Below are 19,821 nucleotides of genomic sequence, written 5' to 3'. Positions count from 1 at the left end.
CTGCCAGACATATCTGCTTAGTTGGCTCACAAGTACTTCAAATTTAACAAGGTGAAAGAGGTCAAAGATGACTTCCTCTCAGTCATTCCCTTACCGGCTCAGCCAAATGACCAAACTCTCAATAACTACTTTGGTCATATTCTTCACACTATTTGCCACTATCTCAGTCCAAGGCATTACTCTCTCACAGATTACTGTTTTTTCCAAACTGTTTTCCATGCCTCTGAGTTTTGCATAACAGTCTGTCTAAAATGCAAATCCAATCCTGTAACACTTCTACTTATGGCCCTTCAACAGTTTCCTCTTAGCTCTCAAAAGCTAATTTCTGCACATGGCATTCAAGGTTTTCATGATTAAACCTCTTCAGGAACATCTCTAGGCACTCCTGAAACAGCATTATCTTCTTTACTCAATAATCTCTCCAAAGTTTGCCTCCTAACCTTTGCAGGTATTGCTGCTTCTCTCTAGAAGGCTCTTCCCCAATTCCCTTATTAAAGCTAATTGCTTCTCCAGTCCCATTTCATTCCTCCAACCCAGGTGAGTAAGGGATTTCTCCTGTATGAGATTTCGCAGTATTCAGCAGTTTACCCTCATTATACTACTGATGATACCTATTTGTCTGCAATCTACAGTGTAAGATCAATGAGGGCAAGGATTCCATAGCAACCATTAGCTCAATGTTTACTCAAATAAATTCAGTGTGAAAAAAAAAGCATGTGATATAAAAAATTTGACAAATTTTTATCAACCGAAGCACTGAAAATATTATATTAAAAGAAAATAATATGGCTCCTATAACATTTACTTTGCTTCCGTTTTAGGCAAAATGCTTTAATAAGTCTTTACCACCTCAATATCACAAAAGGATAAATGGAAAGAGAAAAATTACTTATCTGAGGCCTCACAAAATCAATGGGTAATACGGATTTCACTTAAGCTTGTAAACACTCCTGGATTAAACTCTTGGCGCTGTCTCAGATATTCCCAACTCCTAACTATAGGAAGCCAGAAGCTGCAGGTTAGCAGCTTTCCCACGTGGGAAAGTTATTCCCAGGCTCACCTGTTAAAAACATACCAGTGTGTTGGGTTTCTTAGCAAATCATCACAAGTAAATTAACTTCCAAAGATTATCTCCAAATAAACTTTTGCGCCTTAATACAACACAACAGAAATCTTGACACTGCAGCCACGAAGAAACAGACCTCCACCTCTGAGGTGACAGAAATCCAAGGCAATTCAGGGCGCAGTTACTGGGGTCTATTAAGTATGAGACACCTGTGACACCACCGGCATGTTGAAAAAAAAGGCTACAGGAATAACTACATCTTCGTCATGAACCTGACAGCTCAGTTTCAGCGAAGAGAAGGACCATCCTTCGTTCCTCCCCTTGCACCTCAACCGCCACTCCTGTCCCAGTCGGCCTAGTTGAATCTAGGGTCACTTTAAGTTAAATCCTAGCTTCCCGGCTGCCCTTCCGTCTCCCAGGAATCTGCTACGCGGCTCAGCTTAACCTCGGAGTTCGTATTCCCCCTCTCTCAGCGGTCATGTCGCAGAGATACGAACGGAGGAACACGGACTTTAGTTTCCCAACTGCCAGCCCCCGCAGAAATAGGCGGGAAGGCTCGGCCACCAGCCGGGCTGCTCCGCCGCGCACATGGCCGGCCGCAGCTCCCACCCCCGTGCCGCGCAGGCGCCGGGCGAGCCGGGACTTGCGGTCGCCGAGAGCGGATCATTCCGCCGCTTTCTTTGTGTGGCTCAGGCTCTACAAATGGCATATTTCCTTTCCATCGGTTAAAAACAAAAATCAGATTCTGTTGCCCCTTTCCTCTCGCCGGAATGGGGTTGGGGAGGGAGTGGGAGAGCGATCTGCTGCCGAGGGCAGGGGCGGAAAGGCTCAGGCGCGGGCTTGACAGGGGCCGGGTCCGGGAGGGATGCTGGGAGCTTTGACTCACTCGCACACCATGTGTCCCTCCGCGCGCAGCACGGGGGACTTTTCGGTGGGGATTTTGGGCGCCGACCAGACGCGGCATTTTCGGAAAATAGCGCCCTGTGCAGCTGAAGCGCTTTGTGTGTAGCGGGGCCGCGTCAGCCCGGCCGGGTACGAGGCGCCTCGGGTCCCCGCACCACCTCCTGCTGCTCCCCCGTCGCCGCTCCCGAAGCTTTTCCAGGTCAGTGCGGGTCTGTGTAGGGCCCTGTTACCACCGGATGTGGAAGTTGATCTCTTCGCTGGTAAAAAATAATTCCACTTCCCCCGGAACCCAGATCATCCCCGCGATTTCCTGTTTATTGCATTAAGGCGCCGGGTTTCCGGGGCTCCTGGCCCCGCTTATTCCGCGGGGGTCGGCGGGGTCGGCCTGGGCGCCCGCTCCGCCCGCGCCGCCGCCGCGCTTTGTCCGCTGGGCACCCCGCTTCTGGGAGGGGCGGGCAGACATGGTGGCGGCCGCCGCCCCCTCCTCGGCCCCGGCGCGCCGTGGCCTCCGCGCCGGCCCTGGCCCGAGCGGCGGCCCCGGGGCGGGGATGGGGTCGAGCAGGGGCGGCGGGGGCTCTGCGGGCGCCGGGAGGCGGGAGGTGGGCGGGCGAGGGAGGGAGACGGGCTGGCGCGGCCCGGCCCGGCCCCGGCGCACCGCCATCCCGGGAACTGCCGGCCTCTTTGTTTGGGCGGCCGGGCGGCCCCACCGGGCTCGCCGGAACCGCGAAGAGGCGGCGGGGGCGGCCGCCCCGGGGCGCGCTGTGTTGCGGGGCCTGCGCGGCCGGGAAGCGCTCGGGCCGCGGCGGGAGCGACTGGCCCGGACAGGGTTAACTGGAGGGCCGGGCCCGGCCCGGCCCGCGCGGGGCCGATCGCGGCTACTGCCACGACCTCGGGGACTCAAGTCCCTGAGGGGACAAAGCCCGCCGCTCTGGATGCTCGGGACTTCTGCTCTTGGGACTTGGCCGCCGGGATCTGCGGGTGCACGGCTTAGGAAAAAAGTTGAGAATTTTGCCAGGTCATTTCTGCCTGGACACAGTTAATCAGTGTGTATTTAGTGTGCTTCGTTGAAGCTGTCCTGCCGTGTAGAATCAGCGTGTATAGCCTCGGGTGCATCGTGAAAACTGAAACCAAAGGAATTATATAGGCCTGCTTTGTGTGTGTTTTCCCACTTTAAGCTTGTTTTCAGTACACATACTCTTGCTTTAAACCTGATTGGATTGTGGCGAGCAGACATCTGTTCAAAGGAGGGGTAGCGACCACAACAGTACTTTTGAAGGGGGCTTGGTAATGTGGAAATATTTTAAGTGCTCTCTCCGAACACTGATTTGCTGTCTCGATTCAGGCAAGTTACTTTCTGAAGTACAGTTTTTATCTGGAAAATGTTTTGATGTAGTCAGTAAATGATCCTTGTAAAGTAATTTTCCATTCCAGAATTAAAGATGCATTATAATTTATTATGCAGATGTTAGTGGTCAAAAATTATTTTTGCAGATAGTTATTTCACGTACAGACCCACCCAGCTTGATTTAAATTTCTTCGCGCTGACCTATAACCATCAGCCTTGACACTTCCACTTTCAGGTTCAGACTCTGAATTTAAGGAAATTAAAAATGGCTTTATGCTTTTTTTCTTAATTTTTCTCTTTTTAAATATTTCCCCCCAAATAACAGCGGAAACAAAAATTCATTACACGTTAATACAAGTGACATATTAGGTAAGAATAACATTGTTTTGCATTTCTTCAAGTCTTTTAAATGTCTGGTTTAATAGAAGATACCTAGATTCTTAAGTCTACTGCATTAAGTCTGTTGTGGTATCACACCATGTAACCTCTGGAAAACTCCCAAAACTCCATTGTATGTTCATTTTTTTTTTTTTTTTAAACTGAGATTTGTCATTTCCATCCTCTCCCCATACAAGTCAAATAGGATAATACAAGACACATTTAAAAAATATGGATAGGAGCGTTGATTTCTATACTTTTTTCTTGCACTCTTTTTTTCAGTTTGGGATTTAGTTGCATAAACAGTATGAAAAGTAAGGATTGTGTAATCTGCATATGATCCTGGAGACTCAGGAACATTTGCAAATATTTTAAGTGACTAAACTTAATTTTTAATTTCACAACTTAATTATGTATGCAAGTAAAATGTGAATTTCATATTAGATGTGCTTGTGAAAACTAGTGTGTAAAAGCAGTATTTGAAGATAGGACACTGTCAAAGCACTGCAGGAGCTCCAGATTTGAAAGGAATCCTGCAGTGAAACATTTGGTCAAACAATACTTTTGTAATGCATATACATACCTTTAGAGTTAACTCTCCTAACTTAGAGTTTGAGTTCTCTCTTTCAGTCAATCTGGGTATTTTAGGTTGGAGGCCAGTTATATTGTAAATGTGTGAAAATGTTAAGGCCATACTTTGGATTAATGGTTTTGAAATGAAGCTAAATTCATTTCCAGTTGTTTCTGTGAACTCTACTTTGATTCTCTCAGACTATAGTTCTCTACTGTTCCATCAACAGGAAGCATCTGGTCATTCTTGACATAATTGTTTGAAAATGCCAGGTATATTTTTGATGTTTGCTATGCAAATGAAAATAAATATCAGATTGGTTCTTGGTTAATTTTACTTGTCTCCCTTTGACCCAGCATCTCTAAGATTTATTTATGATGGACCTCATCTGTAGAATGCCCCCCTCCTTTTTTCCCCCTGTCTTGAGTACCTCCTAAGTTAGGAATAGTAACAGGTAAAGCAAACAAGTCAGGAATTCAGAAGTCATTACATGAAATTTTGAATCATGAATTTATTTTGAGGGTGTATTTTTGAGGGTGCAAGTTCCCTTTGCAAGTAGCCTGAGTGTGGGTGAATTCACCGATGGGTCCATCTCCTCCCTCTCTCATAAATGTTAAAAAGCAAAGGGAAACAAAACCTTAAAGATGAGGGTAACTTAGTTTTCTAATGACTATCATTTCTTTGGCCCCAGAGCTTTCCAACTAGTAATCGTAGGTTTCTATAGTATGATGTCTCTATCTTGGTATTATACTATTTTGAAGGTGTTTGTTCCATCATGCTTCCTAGAAGGTCTGTCTACTAGTATTAAGGACTGTGTTTCCCCACTGTGTGGACGACAGTGCTTTGCATAGAGAAGATGTGTTGGTGCAGTTGCCTGTCAGTTCAGTTGTTGGTGGGCTAGTATATTTTCATTTAAGCTAAGTATGTCCATGAGGTAAGTGTAGAGGCTAAAGCGTGAAATGATTTCTCTACTGAAGGTAAATCATATGTAGAGCCGTTGATATATTTAGAAATAGGAATTTGAAACTCTTTGTCCTGGTTCTCTTACATTTTAATGGGAATAGTTGGAAAGGAAGGCAGATAGGGCCCAAGACGCTAAAGCACAAATACAGAATGTGCAAAAGACTCGATCATTTTAACTGTACATTTAATGTGAATCAACACTATGGTATAATTTTTTAAAAAGTAAATGTCATTTTTGAATTTGGTAGAACAACATAGAACAGGTATTGGGGCGCGTGGTGGCTCAGTCGGTTAAGCGTTTGACTTTTCATCTTGGCTCAGGTCATAACCTGAGGGTCGTGAGATGGAACCACCGGTCTGGCTCTGTGCTCATCATGGAGTTGGCTTGAGATTCTCCTCCTCCCTCTGCCGCTCCTGCTCCCTTGCTTGCGCTCTCTCTCTGGAAAGAAAGAGCAGGTATTAGCCACACTTTACTTTGTACTTGTATTATACCTGGGATACTTATATTGTGTCAGCTTTTTAGGTAGCATACTGTCACATTATGAGTGGGCCCTTAGATCAGTTCTCAGACTTTATATCAGAATCACCTGCAAAGCAAAAACACGGAGGCCCAAGCTTAAGTGGGATAGGACCTGGGCTGCTGTATTTTTCTCAAGTTCCCCAGGTGATAGACACCTGTTTGGCTCAAAGAAGAGAAAGAAGCTCATCCAAGGAATGATAGCTATCTTTAAATATTTAGAGGTCTGTCACACAGAAAGATCAGGTTTGATCTGACTAGAAAGAACTAGGTAGGATCAATGAGTAGTAGTTAGAAGGAGGATTTCAACATTCTTTCAAGATAAAATTTCTACAAAACCGTAAAAATGTAATGGGTTGTGTGGGTGGTAGGCGCTCTGCTTTCACTGATAATGTTCAAGTTAGGGATTCTAGGGTGCAGAAATTGATATGCTGAATGAGGAATTGGGCCAGGTGTCCTAAAGTTCCCTACAAACTTTTGAGATTTTATGATATATGTCTAGGTTTGCAGGTACAAAAGTAGAAGAGCAAAAGTCACGAGTGAAACAAGCTGGTTAGCTTAACTGGATCATAGTTTTCACCTTCTTGGATAAAGAGAAATGAGTATTAAGTGAGAGAGCTATTTGATGAGGGCTTTAAACCCAGCTGTAGGGGCACCTAGGTGGCTCAGTCGGTTAAATGTCTGCCTTCGGCTCAGGTCATGATCCGGGAGTCCCAGGATCGAGCCCCATGTCGGGCTCCCTGCTGGGCAGGGAGTCTGCTTCTCTCTCTCTGCCCCTTTCCCCTCCCCCCTGCTCCTTCTCTCTCTCTCTCTCTCTCTCTCTTGCTCACTCTCTCAAATAAAGAAATAAAATCTAAAAAAATAAATAAATAAACCCATCTGTAATTTGGGAGACTCAAAGCCTTAAAAATGGGCATATCTTCTGACATGGAAATTCTCTTTTAAGGGAATTTATCTTGTTGTAATAAGGATGTGTGCAGAGATTTAGCTGTGAGCATCCTGATTGCAGTGCTGTTGATAGTAAAAGCTGTGTATTAACATTTGACCCCACTCCCACATTAATCATATGAAGTAGATAATATTCTCCATTTTTCAGCAGAGAAAACAGGCGTAGGGAAATGAGGTAGCTTGCCTAAGGTAGCAGAGTTAGCATGTGGTAGAGCCAGGACTTGCATCCAAGCTGTTTGACTTTAGAGTCAGTAACTCTTGATCACTGTGCCGTACATAACCTAAATATTTCACAGTGATTGTTAGGATATGTATTCACAGTGGGGTGAACCGTGCCTAGCTGTTAAAATGATGTTAGAAGAACGTGAAGACATGAAGAGATGTCTTGGTATATGTTAAGTAAAAAAAGTAGTTTTAAAAACACAATTCCATTTTGGTTAAAAAACAAATATACAGTTGATCCTTGAACAATAGGGCTTTGAACTGCACGGGTCCACTTATACACAGGCTTTTTTTTGACAAATACAGTATAGTACTGTAAATGTATTTTCTCTTATGATTTTCTCAACATTTCCTGTAGCTTGCTTTACTGTAAGAATACAGTGTATAACACACAAAATATGTATTAATCCACTGTTTATGTTATTGGTAAAGCTTCTAGTTGGCAGTAGGCTATTAATAGTTAAATTTCTGGGGAGAGAAAAGTTATGGTCAAAATTTTCAACTGTGTGTCTGGGAGTGTGTGGGGTGTCTGTACCCCTCAGCCCTGCATTGTTCAAGGGAAAATTGTATTGACCTCTGGAAGGATATGTGCCAAATTGTTAAGTGGTTATTTCTGAGTGTAGTTTTATAAGTGATTATTTTCTCTTTGCTTATCCAAATTTTCTGACTTCTACAATGAATATATATTTTTGTGTATTATTTGTAACTAAAAGCATATTAAAATGTCATATTTCAATAAGAAATTAAAGATTAACATAAACTGAGGAGCTTGGATTTTATACTGTGCAGTTTATGCACTTTGACTTAGAAATTGCACATAAATGAGAATTTGTAAGCACATGAAGTGTTTTGTATTTTTTTAAGTTTGATTCCTTACCATTCTAGAAGTAATATGTTAATTGCATAGAGAACAATCGTGGACTCCTACCATTCTGTCATAATCAGTTCTCAATTTTGTGTTTTCTTCCTCTTATGTGTAATATTTTAAATGTTGTATTCATCTCAGCTTGGTCACTCTCTGGCTTTCTGACATTAGGCAATTTACTTTAATCTCTCTGCCTCAGTTTCCTCCTTTGTAAAATTGGGATAATTATAATACCTATGTTGCGGTGGTTGGGAGGATTAGATGAGTTACTGCATATAAAGTGATCAGAACAGTGTCTGACACACATTTAATAGCTCAGCAAATGTTAGCAATTATTATTATAGGATCATAGCCCACTAAAACCCTTGGGTCTAATAGGTTTTGGAATTAAGAATTTTTTTGATATAGGCAAAGTAATAATGTAACCTTTCAACAGAGTCCAGTCCTCTTCAAACACATTACTATTTCTGCAGCAAAACATATGAAGGTTTACACCAAATGGGGTAAATAAAGGCTATAAATAGCTTTATGTCAGGTAAGGTTTTGCCACCAAAAGAGTTTTTGTGTTTTGGAATTGCAATTAAGGAACTTGTAGAATATTTATTTAGCTTTGAGTCCTATTTTATTTTAATGTTTCAACACATACCTTTTCATGTTGTTATATAGCTTTATAATCCATGATAATTTAAAAATTAAAAAAATAACAGAATGTTCACTTCTATTTCCTTTTATTATAAAATATGCTAAACCTCCGCCAATATTGTTGATTCTGTTACATAGTGTAGAATCTTTTCTAGAAGAGGCTTGAGAGTTCCTCTAACCCAGTTAGCTTTCTTTCTGTCTCATTACACTTGAGGAATAAGACATTTCTTGTTTTTTTCTATTTTATTTAAGTTTTTAATTCCAGTTAACATACAGTGTGTTACAATAGTTTCGGGTGTACAATAGTAATTTAATAGTTCCATACATCACCCTGTGCTCATGAAAACAAATGCGCTCTTTAATCTGTATCACTGATTTAACCCATCCCCCCATCCGCCTCTCCTCTGGTAACCATCAGATTGTTCTCTATAATTAAGAGTCTGTTTCTTGGTTTGTCTCTCGCTTTCCCTTCGCTTGCTTGTTTTGTTTCTTAAATTCCACATAGGAGTGAAATCGTATGGTATTTGTCTTTTCTCTGACTTATTTCACTTAGTATTACACTCTTTAGCTCCATCCATGTTATTGCAAATAGCAAGATTTCATTCTTTTTTTATGGCTGAATAATATTCCATTGTGCATACACACACACACACACACACACACACACATACACATCTTTATCCATTCATCAATCGATGGACACATGGACGTGGATACTTCCATAATTTGGCTATTGTAAATAATGCTGCTATAAACATAGGGGTGCATATATCCTTTTGAATTAGTGTTTTGTATTCTTTGGGTAAATATGCAGTAGTACCATTGCTGTATGGTAACTTGTTTTACTACAGCAGTAGTTCTTTATAGGAGGTGAGTAGAGGCTACTATGGTACCTCTCTTTAACGTGCTCTCCCATTCTGTAGATGTGGGCACTGAGGTGGATATTTATCCTAAGTCATAGTATTAATTATAGAACTGAACATTGGAATTAGGTCACTTCCTCTCATGATAAAATTATGGGCTGTGCAGCCCTTCTGATTCCTGTACTCCTTTGTGTCTATAGCACTTACCATGTATCCAAACAGAGGGAAAAAATTTAAACAGTGCAAGCTGCTATAATAAAAAAACAGTCCAAGCTGCTATAATAAAAAAACTGGAGGCTTCGACAGATGAATGGATAAAGAAAATGTGGTATATATACAATGGAATATTATGCAGCCATCAAAAGGAATGAGATCTTGCCATTTGCAACGACGTGGATGGAACTGGAGGGTATTATGCTGAGCGAAATAAGTCAAACAGAGAAAGACATGTATCATATGACCTCACTGATATGAGGAATTCTTAATCTCAGGAAACAAACAGGGTTGCTGGAGTCGGGGGTGGGGTGGGAGGGATGGGGTGACTGGGTGATAGACACTGGGGAGGGTATGTGCTCTGGTAAGCACTGTGAATTGTCCAAGACTGTTGAATCTCAGATCTGTACCTCTGAAACAAATAATGCAATATATGTTAAGAAAAAAAAAAAAAGGTAGCAGGAGGGGAAGAATGAAAGGGGGGAAATCGGAGGGGTAGACGAACCGTGAGAGACGATGGACTCTGAAAAACAAACTGAGGGTTCTAGAGGGGAGGGGGGCGGGAGGATGGGTTAGCCTGGTGATGGGTATTGAGGAGGGCATGTTCTGCATGGAGCACTGGGTGTTATGCACAAACAATGAATCATGGAACACTACATATAAAACTAATGATGTAATGTATGGGGATTAACATAACAATAAAAAATTAAAAAACAAAACAAAACTGGAGGCTTGGTAGCTTATAAACAACAGAAATCGATTTCTCGCAATTCTGAAGGCTAGGAGGTCCACGATCAAGGTGCAAGCATGGTTGGGGTCTGGTGAGGACCCTCTTCCAGTTGCAGACTTCTCTGTTGTATCCTCACATGGAGGAAGGGGCATGGGAACTCTCTGGGGTTTCTTTTTATAAGGGCATAAATCTTAATGATCCTTCCTCATGACCTAATCATCTCCCAAATATCCCACCTCCTAATACCATCACTTTGGCCATTAGGAGTTCAACATACAAATTTGAGGGGTTGGGGAGAGACACACAAGCATTCGGACCATAGCAAACAGTATGTTGTTAAAATGAACTGAAAAATTTCCCTTACATCCTAACTGGCTTAGATGAACTCTTATATCTTTGCCCATGTGATTACTCCACCTGTGCCTTTAGCCATTCCTTTCATACAGACTCAGTTTCTCTCCCTTCGTTTATTGCTATATGCATTAGATGTAGCCTTGACAGAACTTTTGACACCCACCACTTCTTTCATATTTACCTGTTGTCAAATCTTTCCACCATCTATCTCCTGTTTTTTTTCACAGGTCACAGCATATTTATGGAGGAAGGTGGGTAATTTAGAAGATTTCTTGGCCATTATGAATTTATGCTGAACAGTTCCCAGTGGGCCCTTGCTACTCTTGGCAATTATTTTATTAATCTCACATTTTTCTGTTTTCTCATACATCTTCTTCCTCTCTCGCAAAAGATGCCGTTGATTTCTTCTTAACTGAGAAAGCAAATAGAGTACAAGCTTGCTTACATTTTTTTTTCGTCACCACGACGAGTCTATTCTTTCATCTTATTTTGTGAACTGAATGGAAGGAAGAGGATTTTTTTGCTTTTCTAGGAATCTTGCTGCCACACTTACTTTTCCTCTCTGATCACTTTGATCATTATCTACAATGGTTGGGTAATAATCGTCATATTTAAATTGTAAAATTTTTGTAATACATGTTTCTCTTTTATTATTTATATCCATCAGCACAGTTCTTCAGATTACTCTTTACTGGGTCTCAGTTTGTCCTGAGGCTCTGCAGTGCCTATTTCCCATCCTCACTTTGGAGTCTGTTCTTCCAGTCCATCCTGCATATGGCTGCCAGAATATTTTCCTAAAACTTCTTTTGAACCCACTGCTTTTAAACCTGAACAGCCGGAGGAGAGAACATGTGCTATTGACCTTTGCGCTCTCCATCATGCCAAGCAAAGTGAATTGAACTTGTACTGAATAAATGTTTGAGTGGATCACCGTTTGCTCAAAACATTGAATGACTTCCAGTTGTCTGCAGAATAAAGTCCAAACTCTGCTTTCTGACTTTCAAACCTTTTCATATTCTGCTTCTTCAACCTTACTTCAGTCTTGTTTCCTCCGTAATATACTATGCTCAGGCACGACTCCGTCTTCTTCCTTTTCCTTTTCCTTGATAGGCCTGTCACAGACTATTCAGAAGTGTTTGCTTCGTGCCAGCACTGTCCTGATCTCGGGATACAGTAGACAGAGTCTCTGTTTTCTTGGGGCTGACATTCAGGATGAGGGGGGAGGAAACGCACAGTAAATAAATATCAGGTGGTAACGAGTGGCATGAAAAGGAATAAAACTGGATAACGGGTTGGGATGGTGGGAGGTGGTTGCTATTTTAGGTGGTGAGGGAAAGATCTTTTTGGGTGTCCTGGAATGAGGGAGTAAACAATGAAGTTACATAAGTGAAGAGCTTTCTGGGCCAAAGAAACGTGTTGAAGACCCTGAGGTGGAAGCATGTTTGGCTTGTTCAAATAATTCCCAAGGCTTGTGTACCTCAAGCAGAATGAATAAGGGGGAGTAATAGGTGAGATTAGAGAGGTAGTGAGGAGCTAGAGTATGCTCCAAATATTGTCTTTCATTGAAGAAGCCTTCCTTGACAACATCATTTTGTTTGTTGATTTAAAGCTTCTCTGAACCCATATAGCAACAATGGAAGTAGCTTTCAAGGTATTTTTTTATTGTGACCTACAGTAAGAAATGTATTTTGCATCAATACCGTACATACACATTGTTGTATGTGTATGTGTGTGTGTGCATGTGTATAACTGGAACAAAGGTTTCATGAAATGATATACCTTTGATATATGCCGATATTTTAAAAAATGTTGACTTTAGCCTACTAAATGATTTCACAGTTAAAAACTTAATACTTAAAAAAAAAACCTACGGACTGCTTTTATTATAATCCACATATTCTTCCAGGTTGTGAAATATCTTCAGTTAAAGATCATGATTTCAGGGCGCCTGGGTGGCTCAGTTGGTTGAGCAACTGCCTTCAGCTCAGGTCATGATTCCGGAGTCCTGGGATCGAGTCCCACGTCGGGCTCCCGGCTCAGCGGGGAGCCTGCTTCTCCCTCTGACCCTCTCCCCTCTCATGCTGTTTCTCTGTCTCTCTCTCTTTCTCTCAAATAAATAAATAAAATCTTAAAAAAAAAAAAATCATGATTTCAATTATTTTGGTATAGGTTTTTAGTGTTTACTGCTGAATAGAGAGGACTTGTTTAATTTGGCAAATAGCTATTGAATTGGATACTAGAAACTGCTGAATACTAAATACATAAGAATAAGATAAACTCAGCCTGACTTCCTGAGACTTATAGGAGAGGAGAGCTTGTAAACAATTCTGTAACAGAGTGGAATCCACATATTAATGAAAGTAGGTTCAGGCCACAATGAGAAAATAGAGAAATCATTAATTCTTTTTGCTGAAAAGGTCAGCGGGAGCTTGTTGGAGGAGGTAATGTCTGAACCGAGTTTTGGAGGAAGAATGTGAGTATGTGGTGAGGTAACTTGGGGTAAGGAGAAGACTTCTCAGGCAGAATAACACATAAAGGAATGGTATCACAAAACAGAATAGTATGTGGGGGTAATTATAGGTCACTGTGTATTGTTGGAGCATAAATGCAAGTGGGAAGTGGTGAGTTGATGAGGCTTGAGGGAGGCACGGGCCAGATCCAAAAAGGTCTGAAATGCATTGTAGGAAGTTGCTACATGGGAAGTAGAGATACCGTCTCTCAGTAAGTCCAATACAGCCAGTTTTTCCTCAAGTGATGAAATACATTGCTGTTTCCTCAATTGTGCCCTAGAGAAAGTTGGCTTACATTTATGGGCTCTGTTGTACCAAAAAATGTTTTTTAAACATTAAACTTGCACCCATTGCAAAGTTAAGTTTACTCTAGAAGAAGTAATTGAGATGTACTGAGGAAATGGGAGATTCACATTTCAGGGTAATTCTGGGATCTATGTTTATGAAATAGAATGGTAGGGGGCCAACTAAATTATTTTTCACTTCAAGTTAAATATACATATGGTTAAATTCTGTATTCTGTAGGTGACTGGAATACATGATTGTATGTTTTAGGAAGATATTTTGATAAAATGGATCAAACCACAGTGTAAGACTTTATGACAATGTTCAAAATATATAAATTTCAAATAGACTGGGAGGAATATTTGCAACACATATAACAAATAAGATATATGTATGATGTACTTCTACAAAGAAACAGTGACAGAAAAACAAGTGAAGTATACAAACAGGTAGTTTCAGGCAAGGAAACGTAAGTGGCCAACAAATACTTGATAAGTTATGCAGTCTCATTAGTAATTTGAGAGATACATATTAAAGCAGAAAGTTAATAGAGGCAAAATTTTAAAAGCTTGCTAATATTAAAATTGGCTGTATTATGAGGAAATAATAAACATTATAAACTGTTGTTGGGAGTATAAATTGGTTTGGGGGTGTAAATTGATATGGGCAGTTTGTTAGTATCTATTAATTTGAAATGGTATTCCCAGCAAATCTGCCCATTTTCTGCACTAAAGGAACACTAGTGTATGTACATAAGGAGGCACGTACAACTCTGTTAATTGCAGCAGTTTATGTAGTAAAAAAACCTGGAAAAATAAGTAAAACTGGTCACAATACTAAAATGACCAAGTAGATTGGTATATTCATACTATGGAATAACATGTAATAATTCGAAGAAATGAATATGACATATCTTGAGTACTTAGAGCAGTGTATACAGTATGATACTATTTATATACATAAGGAAAAAAACCCAGAACAGTGCTGTGTTTTGGAGGGGCAGGTATACAAACATGCATGCAAATGCAAAGAATATGGTCTGGTAGGGTAATCCTGAACTGATAATAGTGCTTATCTCTTGGGTGGTGGATAGAGGATTGGGTTTTGGGAGCAGAGATAGGGATGATTAGAGGGAACTGGCTTTTTCAGTAATCTTTGGAATTTTAAAATTAGAATATTATAGTGTATATTTACAAATTCATTAAAATAATAATGACCAGTTGACAATAGGATGGACAATAGTTGGGGAAGGAAGGAAGCCAGGTAAGGAGGTACTTCATTAATATAGGCATGAAAATGCAGTGGCAAAGGCGGTGAGAAGAGGACTAATTTATAAATGGCATGAGGGTAGTTTCGCAATATATATCAAAATTAGAATTGTATTTACTTTTGTCTCAGCAGTCCTTCAGGGAATTTATCCTACAGTTATATGAAACAAAATGATACATTTACACAGTTATTAGTTGCAGTGTTGTATATAATAGTGATAGTGTCCATCCATAATAAACCAAGACCTATCTACACAGTAGCATACTAAGCAGCTATACAGAAAATGAGGAAGTTGTCTATGAACTAATAGGAAAGATCTCCAGGATGTGTTAAGAAAAGCAAATGGAGAACAGTGTATGTAGTAATGCTATCTTTTGGTAATAATAGAAATAGTGGAAGGTTACCCATGAAACCAGCAAAGGTGATTACTTGTGTCTGGGGGGAGTGGTAATAGTGTAAATGCTTCCACTGAGACTTTTCCGTGTATGCATTTCTGGGTTTGGATTTTTGAGCTATACAAAACTATTGCCTATTGAGAAAAAAGAATGTAAGATAAAAAGAGATGCGAAGTAGACCTTACAGTATTTGATGACCAACTGTATGTAAAGACAGGGAGAGGAGAAAGTTAAGGATAGCTCTCAGGTTTCTAATTTGGGAGGTAAAAAGGGTGGTAGCAACATCAGGGAGGATAGGAGGAAGATTAAGTTTTGGCAGGTGCATGGGAAGTTCTAGACATGCTAATTGATGAATCCTTAGCCCTGTTTAGTGTTTTTGTGTGTGTAGGTATATGTGTGTGTAATTTATGTGCTTTAGATATGGAACTTGAGCTTATTTTATTTATTAATTCATTTATTTATTTATTTATAAAGATTTTGAGAGAGAGCATGAGTGAGGTGTAGGGGCAGAGGGAAAGGGAGAAGCAGACTCCCCCCTGAGCAGGGAGCCCAACATGCAGCTCAATCTCAGGCGCATGGCACTCTGGAACTTGAGATTATTTTAAACATTACTGTTAAATAGTCATCAATAGGGGTGCCTGGATGGCTCAGTTGGTTAAGTGTCTGCCTTCTGCTTGGGTCATGATCCTAGGGTCGTGGGATCGAGCCCCACGTTGGGCTCCCTGCTCAGTGGAGAGTCTGCTTCTCCGTCTCCCTCTGCCCCTCCTCCCCATGTGCGTGGTCTCCCTCTCTCTCTCAAATAAAAAATATAGTCATCAATAAATATTTTTTATCCCAGATCACAGCCATTTATAGTCTAGGTTTTATGGAGAACAGCTTTGTAATGATGTCATAATTTTACAGTTAAATAGGGACATTGGTATACACAGAATGTAGATAGAGAAATAAAGAGTGTATATCTGATAAATACATAGCTTATGTGGGGATCAGGAACTTAATTTATTAGCATGGTTCCAATTTAATTACATCTTTTGGTACCTGAAATTCAAAGAAATAAAAATAGCTTTGTATGAGGATGTGATCTTTAGAGTAGCTGAGATTATACTGTAATATTTAAAACAATATTAAAACTGGTTTAGAGAAGTTTATAGTAGAGCATGAAAATTATTTTTTCATATATACTCGTCACTGTATATTATACAAGACAAGGAAGTTTAACATAATGGAGGAGTCCCAGCATTCTGGGTGCTGCCTAAAATAAGCTCTTGCTATATAGTTTGGGATTTAAAATTTATTTGAATGAGTTTTATTTCAGAATCTGATTTTGAGGCCTTAATGTATCCATACAACTTTTATCTGATTTTTATTTGGCTAGAGTAAAAAAAAAAAAAGAAGAAGAAAAAAGGAGGGGAGCACAGATAAAGCACATACATGCCAGGACTTGCAGGTGAATTTAGTAAATCTTTTCTAGGTTTATGTTAATAAGGATTTGGGTGTGGAATAGCAATAAAATAAAGCTGTTAAGTAATTCTTGCTGGAGATTTAAAATTTTAACCGTTTCATATCTGAAGAAAAGACATTTTGCTGGCAGTAGCTTTCTTTTAAAAATTATAATTTATATATATAATCCTGTAACAGTTGGAGATGGTCTTGCTTTAGTGAGGGTGAAACTGTTTTGTCACCTCCAACCTATGCTTACCCATTTACCCACTGTCTTTCTCAGTACTGCAGTCCTCCGGTGCTTTGGGAAACATAATTTGAGAAATGCTGGTTTGGGGTGGGCTATAGTTTGGGCTTAGATAGATTTTTACCTCTTGTGTATCTTTGTTGTGTCCAGTTGAGTGAAAGGATGGTATATAAATTAACTTTAAGAAGTGTTAGTGGTTCTCAGTCAGGGATATTTTACCTCTAGGGGACATTCAGCAATATCTAGAGACATTTTTTTTTGATGTCATAAAATGGGGGACAGGATGGTGCCACTGGCATCTAATGGGTGGAGACCAGGGATGCTGCCAATATCCTACAATGCATAGAAAAATCTCCTATAACAAAGAATTGTCAGGCCCGATATGTCAGTAGTACTGAAGTAGAGAAATCTTTAGTTTGTTGAATACCAACTATGTGTGCAACACTGTTATAAAGTACTTATGGGTGTGAATGGCACTAAAAGAAAACCTTGTCCATACCTATAAGAAACTTATAATCTAGCTAAGGCATCTCAAACTTAGGTCTGTGACTAAACTCTTTACACCTGACCTACCATATCCCACTTTGCCATCTTAATTTTGGCACTTTTCACCAAGTTATTCAGGCCAAAAACCTGGATGTCATTTCTGACCCCTCTTTTTCTTGTACCCTGATATCTAATACATGAGGAAGTTCTGTTAGCTCAACTTCAAAATAGATGTTACATCTGGGTAATGGTGGGCTAGAGTATTTAGACCAGTCTCTTTTTGAAAAGAATTGCAAATGCTGGATAAGATCTATAAACACCACCTTAAGAGTTTTGAAGAACTGGAAAGATAAGGGAATCTGGTAAGCCAAATTCTGGAAGAAAGCCTAAACCAAGAGAGGTTAGCAGAATATCTGGAGAACTGAAGCCACTGTTGGCCTGAGTATGTTTGCAGATTTTAAGAAATTTAGGTTTCTTTTCATTACACTTGTGGGGAAAGGTGGACAGAAACCAAGATTCAAAATCTACCCAACATGTGGACATGTGTCTATACCTGTGGGAGAAGGATAAATCAGAGCTAATCCCTGTTCCCCTTTCATTGCTTACTTTCCAGCCAAATATCAAGGGACTTCAAGGCAAGTCATCTTGGCACTGAGCAGAGCAGGAAAAAAAAAAGAGAAAAGAAATAAGTCTCTATAAAGTTGTGGCCATAGCCTAGCAAGGTAAGGGAAATTTAAACCATGACTTAATTTAGGGCAGTCCCTGATTTGTCGTGTCCCGTAGGTGCTTGGCAGAAGCAAATGCAAATGTTCCCTGGAAGAACACTTCTTCATTTTAGACGTCTCTACAAATAATTTTTTTAAGGACACTGACCAGCACATAGTCAAAGATAAGCTGGCATACAAGGAGACAAAGGAAACATGAACAGAAACAACAGCAGAAACAGATATTCATAGGCATCATATATTAGAATTAAAAGATACATGATAAAACAACCATGCTTACTGTATTCACAGAAATAAATGGCAAATTCGAAGACAGGAAACATGAAACTACAAAATAAAAAAGTGGCATCATAGATTTGAAAATACCAAACCCAACTGCTGGAAATAAAAAAAATATGATAACTGGATTAAAAACTTAACGATGCAATTTACAGCAGATTGCACATCAGAAGAATTAGTGAACTGGAATATAGATCAGACAGAATTATCCAGGATGTAATTTAGAGGCAAAAAGATAGAAAATATAAGTGACAGTGTAAGAGATATGGAGGATAGAGTAAGAATGTCTTAATTGGAATTCCAGAAGAAGAGGAGAGAGAAAAGGGGCATTTAAAGACATGATGGCTGATATTTTCCAGAACCAACAAAAGATATCAAACCAGGATACAAGAATTCTGGTGAATCCTAAGGATAAAAATAAATCCATACCTAGACACATCATGAAGAAATTGCAAAAAACAGTGACATAGAGAAAAATCTTAAAAGTATCTGGAGAAAAAGAAGATAACCACCAAAGGAGTGAGAATTAGACAAACGTGGTGACTTTTCAATAGGAGCAATGGAAGTCAAAAGATCGTAAAAATGATGCCTGCAATATGAAATGAAAAAAACCTTGCCAACCTAGAATTTTATATCCAGTGAAAATATCTTTTAAAAATGATGGTGAAATAAAGATATTTTGGAGAAAAACAGTTGTCACCAGCATCTCACTCGTTAAAGATAATTTAAACCAACACTGTTCAGTAGAAGTTTCTGTGATGATGGAAATTTCTTTATCTGTGCTGTCCAATATTGTAGTCATAAGCCACATAGGGCTGTTGAGCAGTTGAAATGTGGCTAGTGTGATTGAGATACTGAAGTTTTAATTTTAAATAACCAATGCACCGTATTAGTGCAGTTCTGTAGGATATACTTTGGGAAGAATGAAATTGATTACCACATGGAAGGAAAGAAATGTATGAAGGGCTGAAAAGTAAAGAAAGTAATACATATTTGGAAAATGAAAGTGAATCTTGACTGCATATAATAGTAAGACTCTCCAATGGATTAAAAGACAAGGCAATAGCAGAAGAGGAATAAGTGGGGGTCTAGGTTTTAAGGTCTTTGTATTGTCTAGAAGGAGGGTAAGTTTAAAAAAACCCTTTGTAGGGCGCCTGGGTGGCTCAGTCATTGGACGTCTGCCTTCGGCTCAGGTCATGATCTCAGGGTCCTGGGATCGAGCCCCACATCGGGCTCCTTGCTTGGTGGGAAGCCTGCTTCTCCTTTTCCCACTCCCCCTGCTTGTTTTCCCTCTCTCGCTGTCTCTCTCTCTGTCAAATAAATAAAATCTTTAAAAAAAATTAAATAAAAAAACCCTTTGTATGGAAAACTTTAAATATGTAAAAGCAAAGAAGAGTATAATGAACTCCCATGTATTCATTACCCGGTTTCAACAATGATCAACTCAAGACTACAATGGTTTCTTACATATTCCTCATTATTTTAAAACAGATCTCAAGTATCAATTATTTAATCCATAAATATATTGTTTTTATCTCTAAAAATATATAAGCTTAAACTGTAATTATTATATCCAGAAAAAAATAAACATAATTCCTTAATATC

At 39.8% G+C, this 19,821-nt stretch overlaps 1 protein-coding gene across 7 annotated transcripts in view; it reads left to right on the top strand.

Annotated features, from left to right (window-relative positions):
- The first annotated feature begins 1,750 nt into the window (after positions 1 to 1,750).
- Positions 1,751 to 19,821, top strand: part of GABPB1 (GA binding protein transcription factor subunit beta 1) — a 65,231-nt gene continuing 47,160 nt past the window's right edge. For 5 of the 7 annotated variants that reach the window (XM_032417333.1, XM_032417332.1, XM_032417329.1 and 2 more), the window contains exon 1: positions 2,179 to 2,229. In XM_032417333.1, the coding sequence (XP_032273224.1) occupies positions 2,206 to 2,229 (24 nt within the window). In that variant the 5' untranslated portion in view covers positions 2,179 to 2,205. The other 2 variants (XM_032417334.1, XM_032417331.1) reach the window with 1 other exon arrangement.

Source organism: Phoca vitulina, unplaced genomic scaffold, assembly GCF_004348235.1.
Source record: "Phoca vitulina isolate PV1807 unplaced genomic scaffold, GSC_HSeal_1.0 scaffold20, whole genome shotgun sequence".
NCBI lineage: Eukaryota > Metazoa > Chordata > Mammalia > Carnivora > Phocidae > Phoca > Phoca vitulina.
This window is presented reverse-complemented; position numbering and strand designations above follow the sequence as displayed.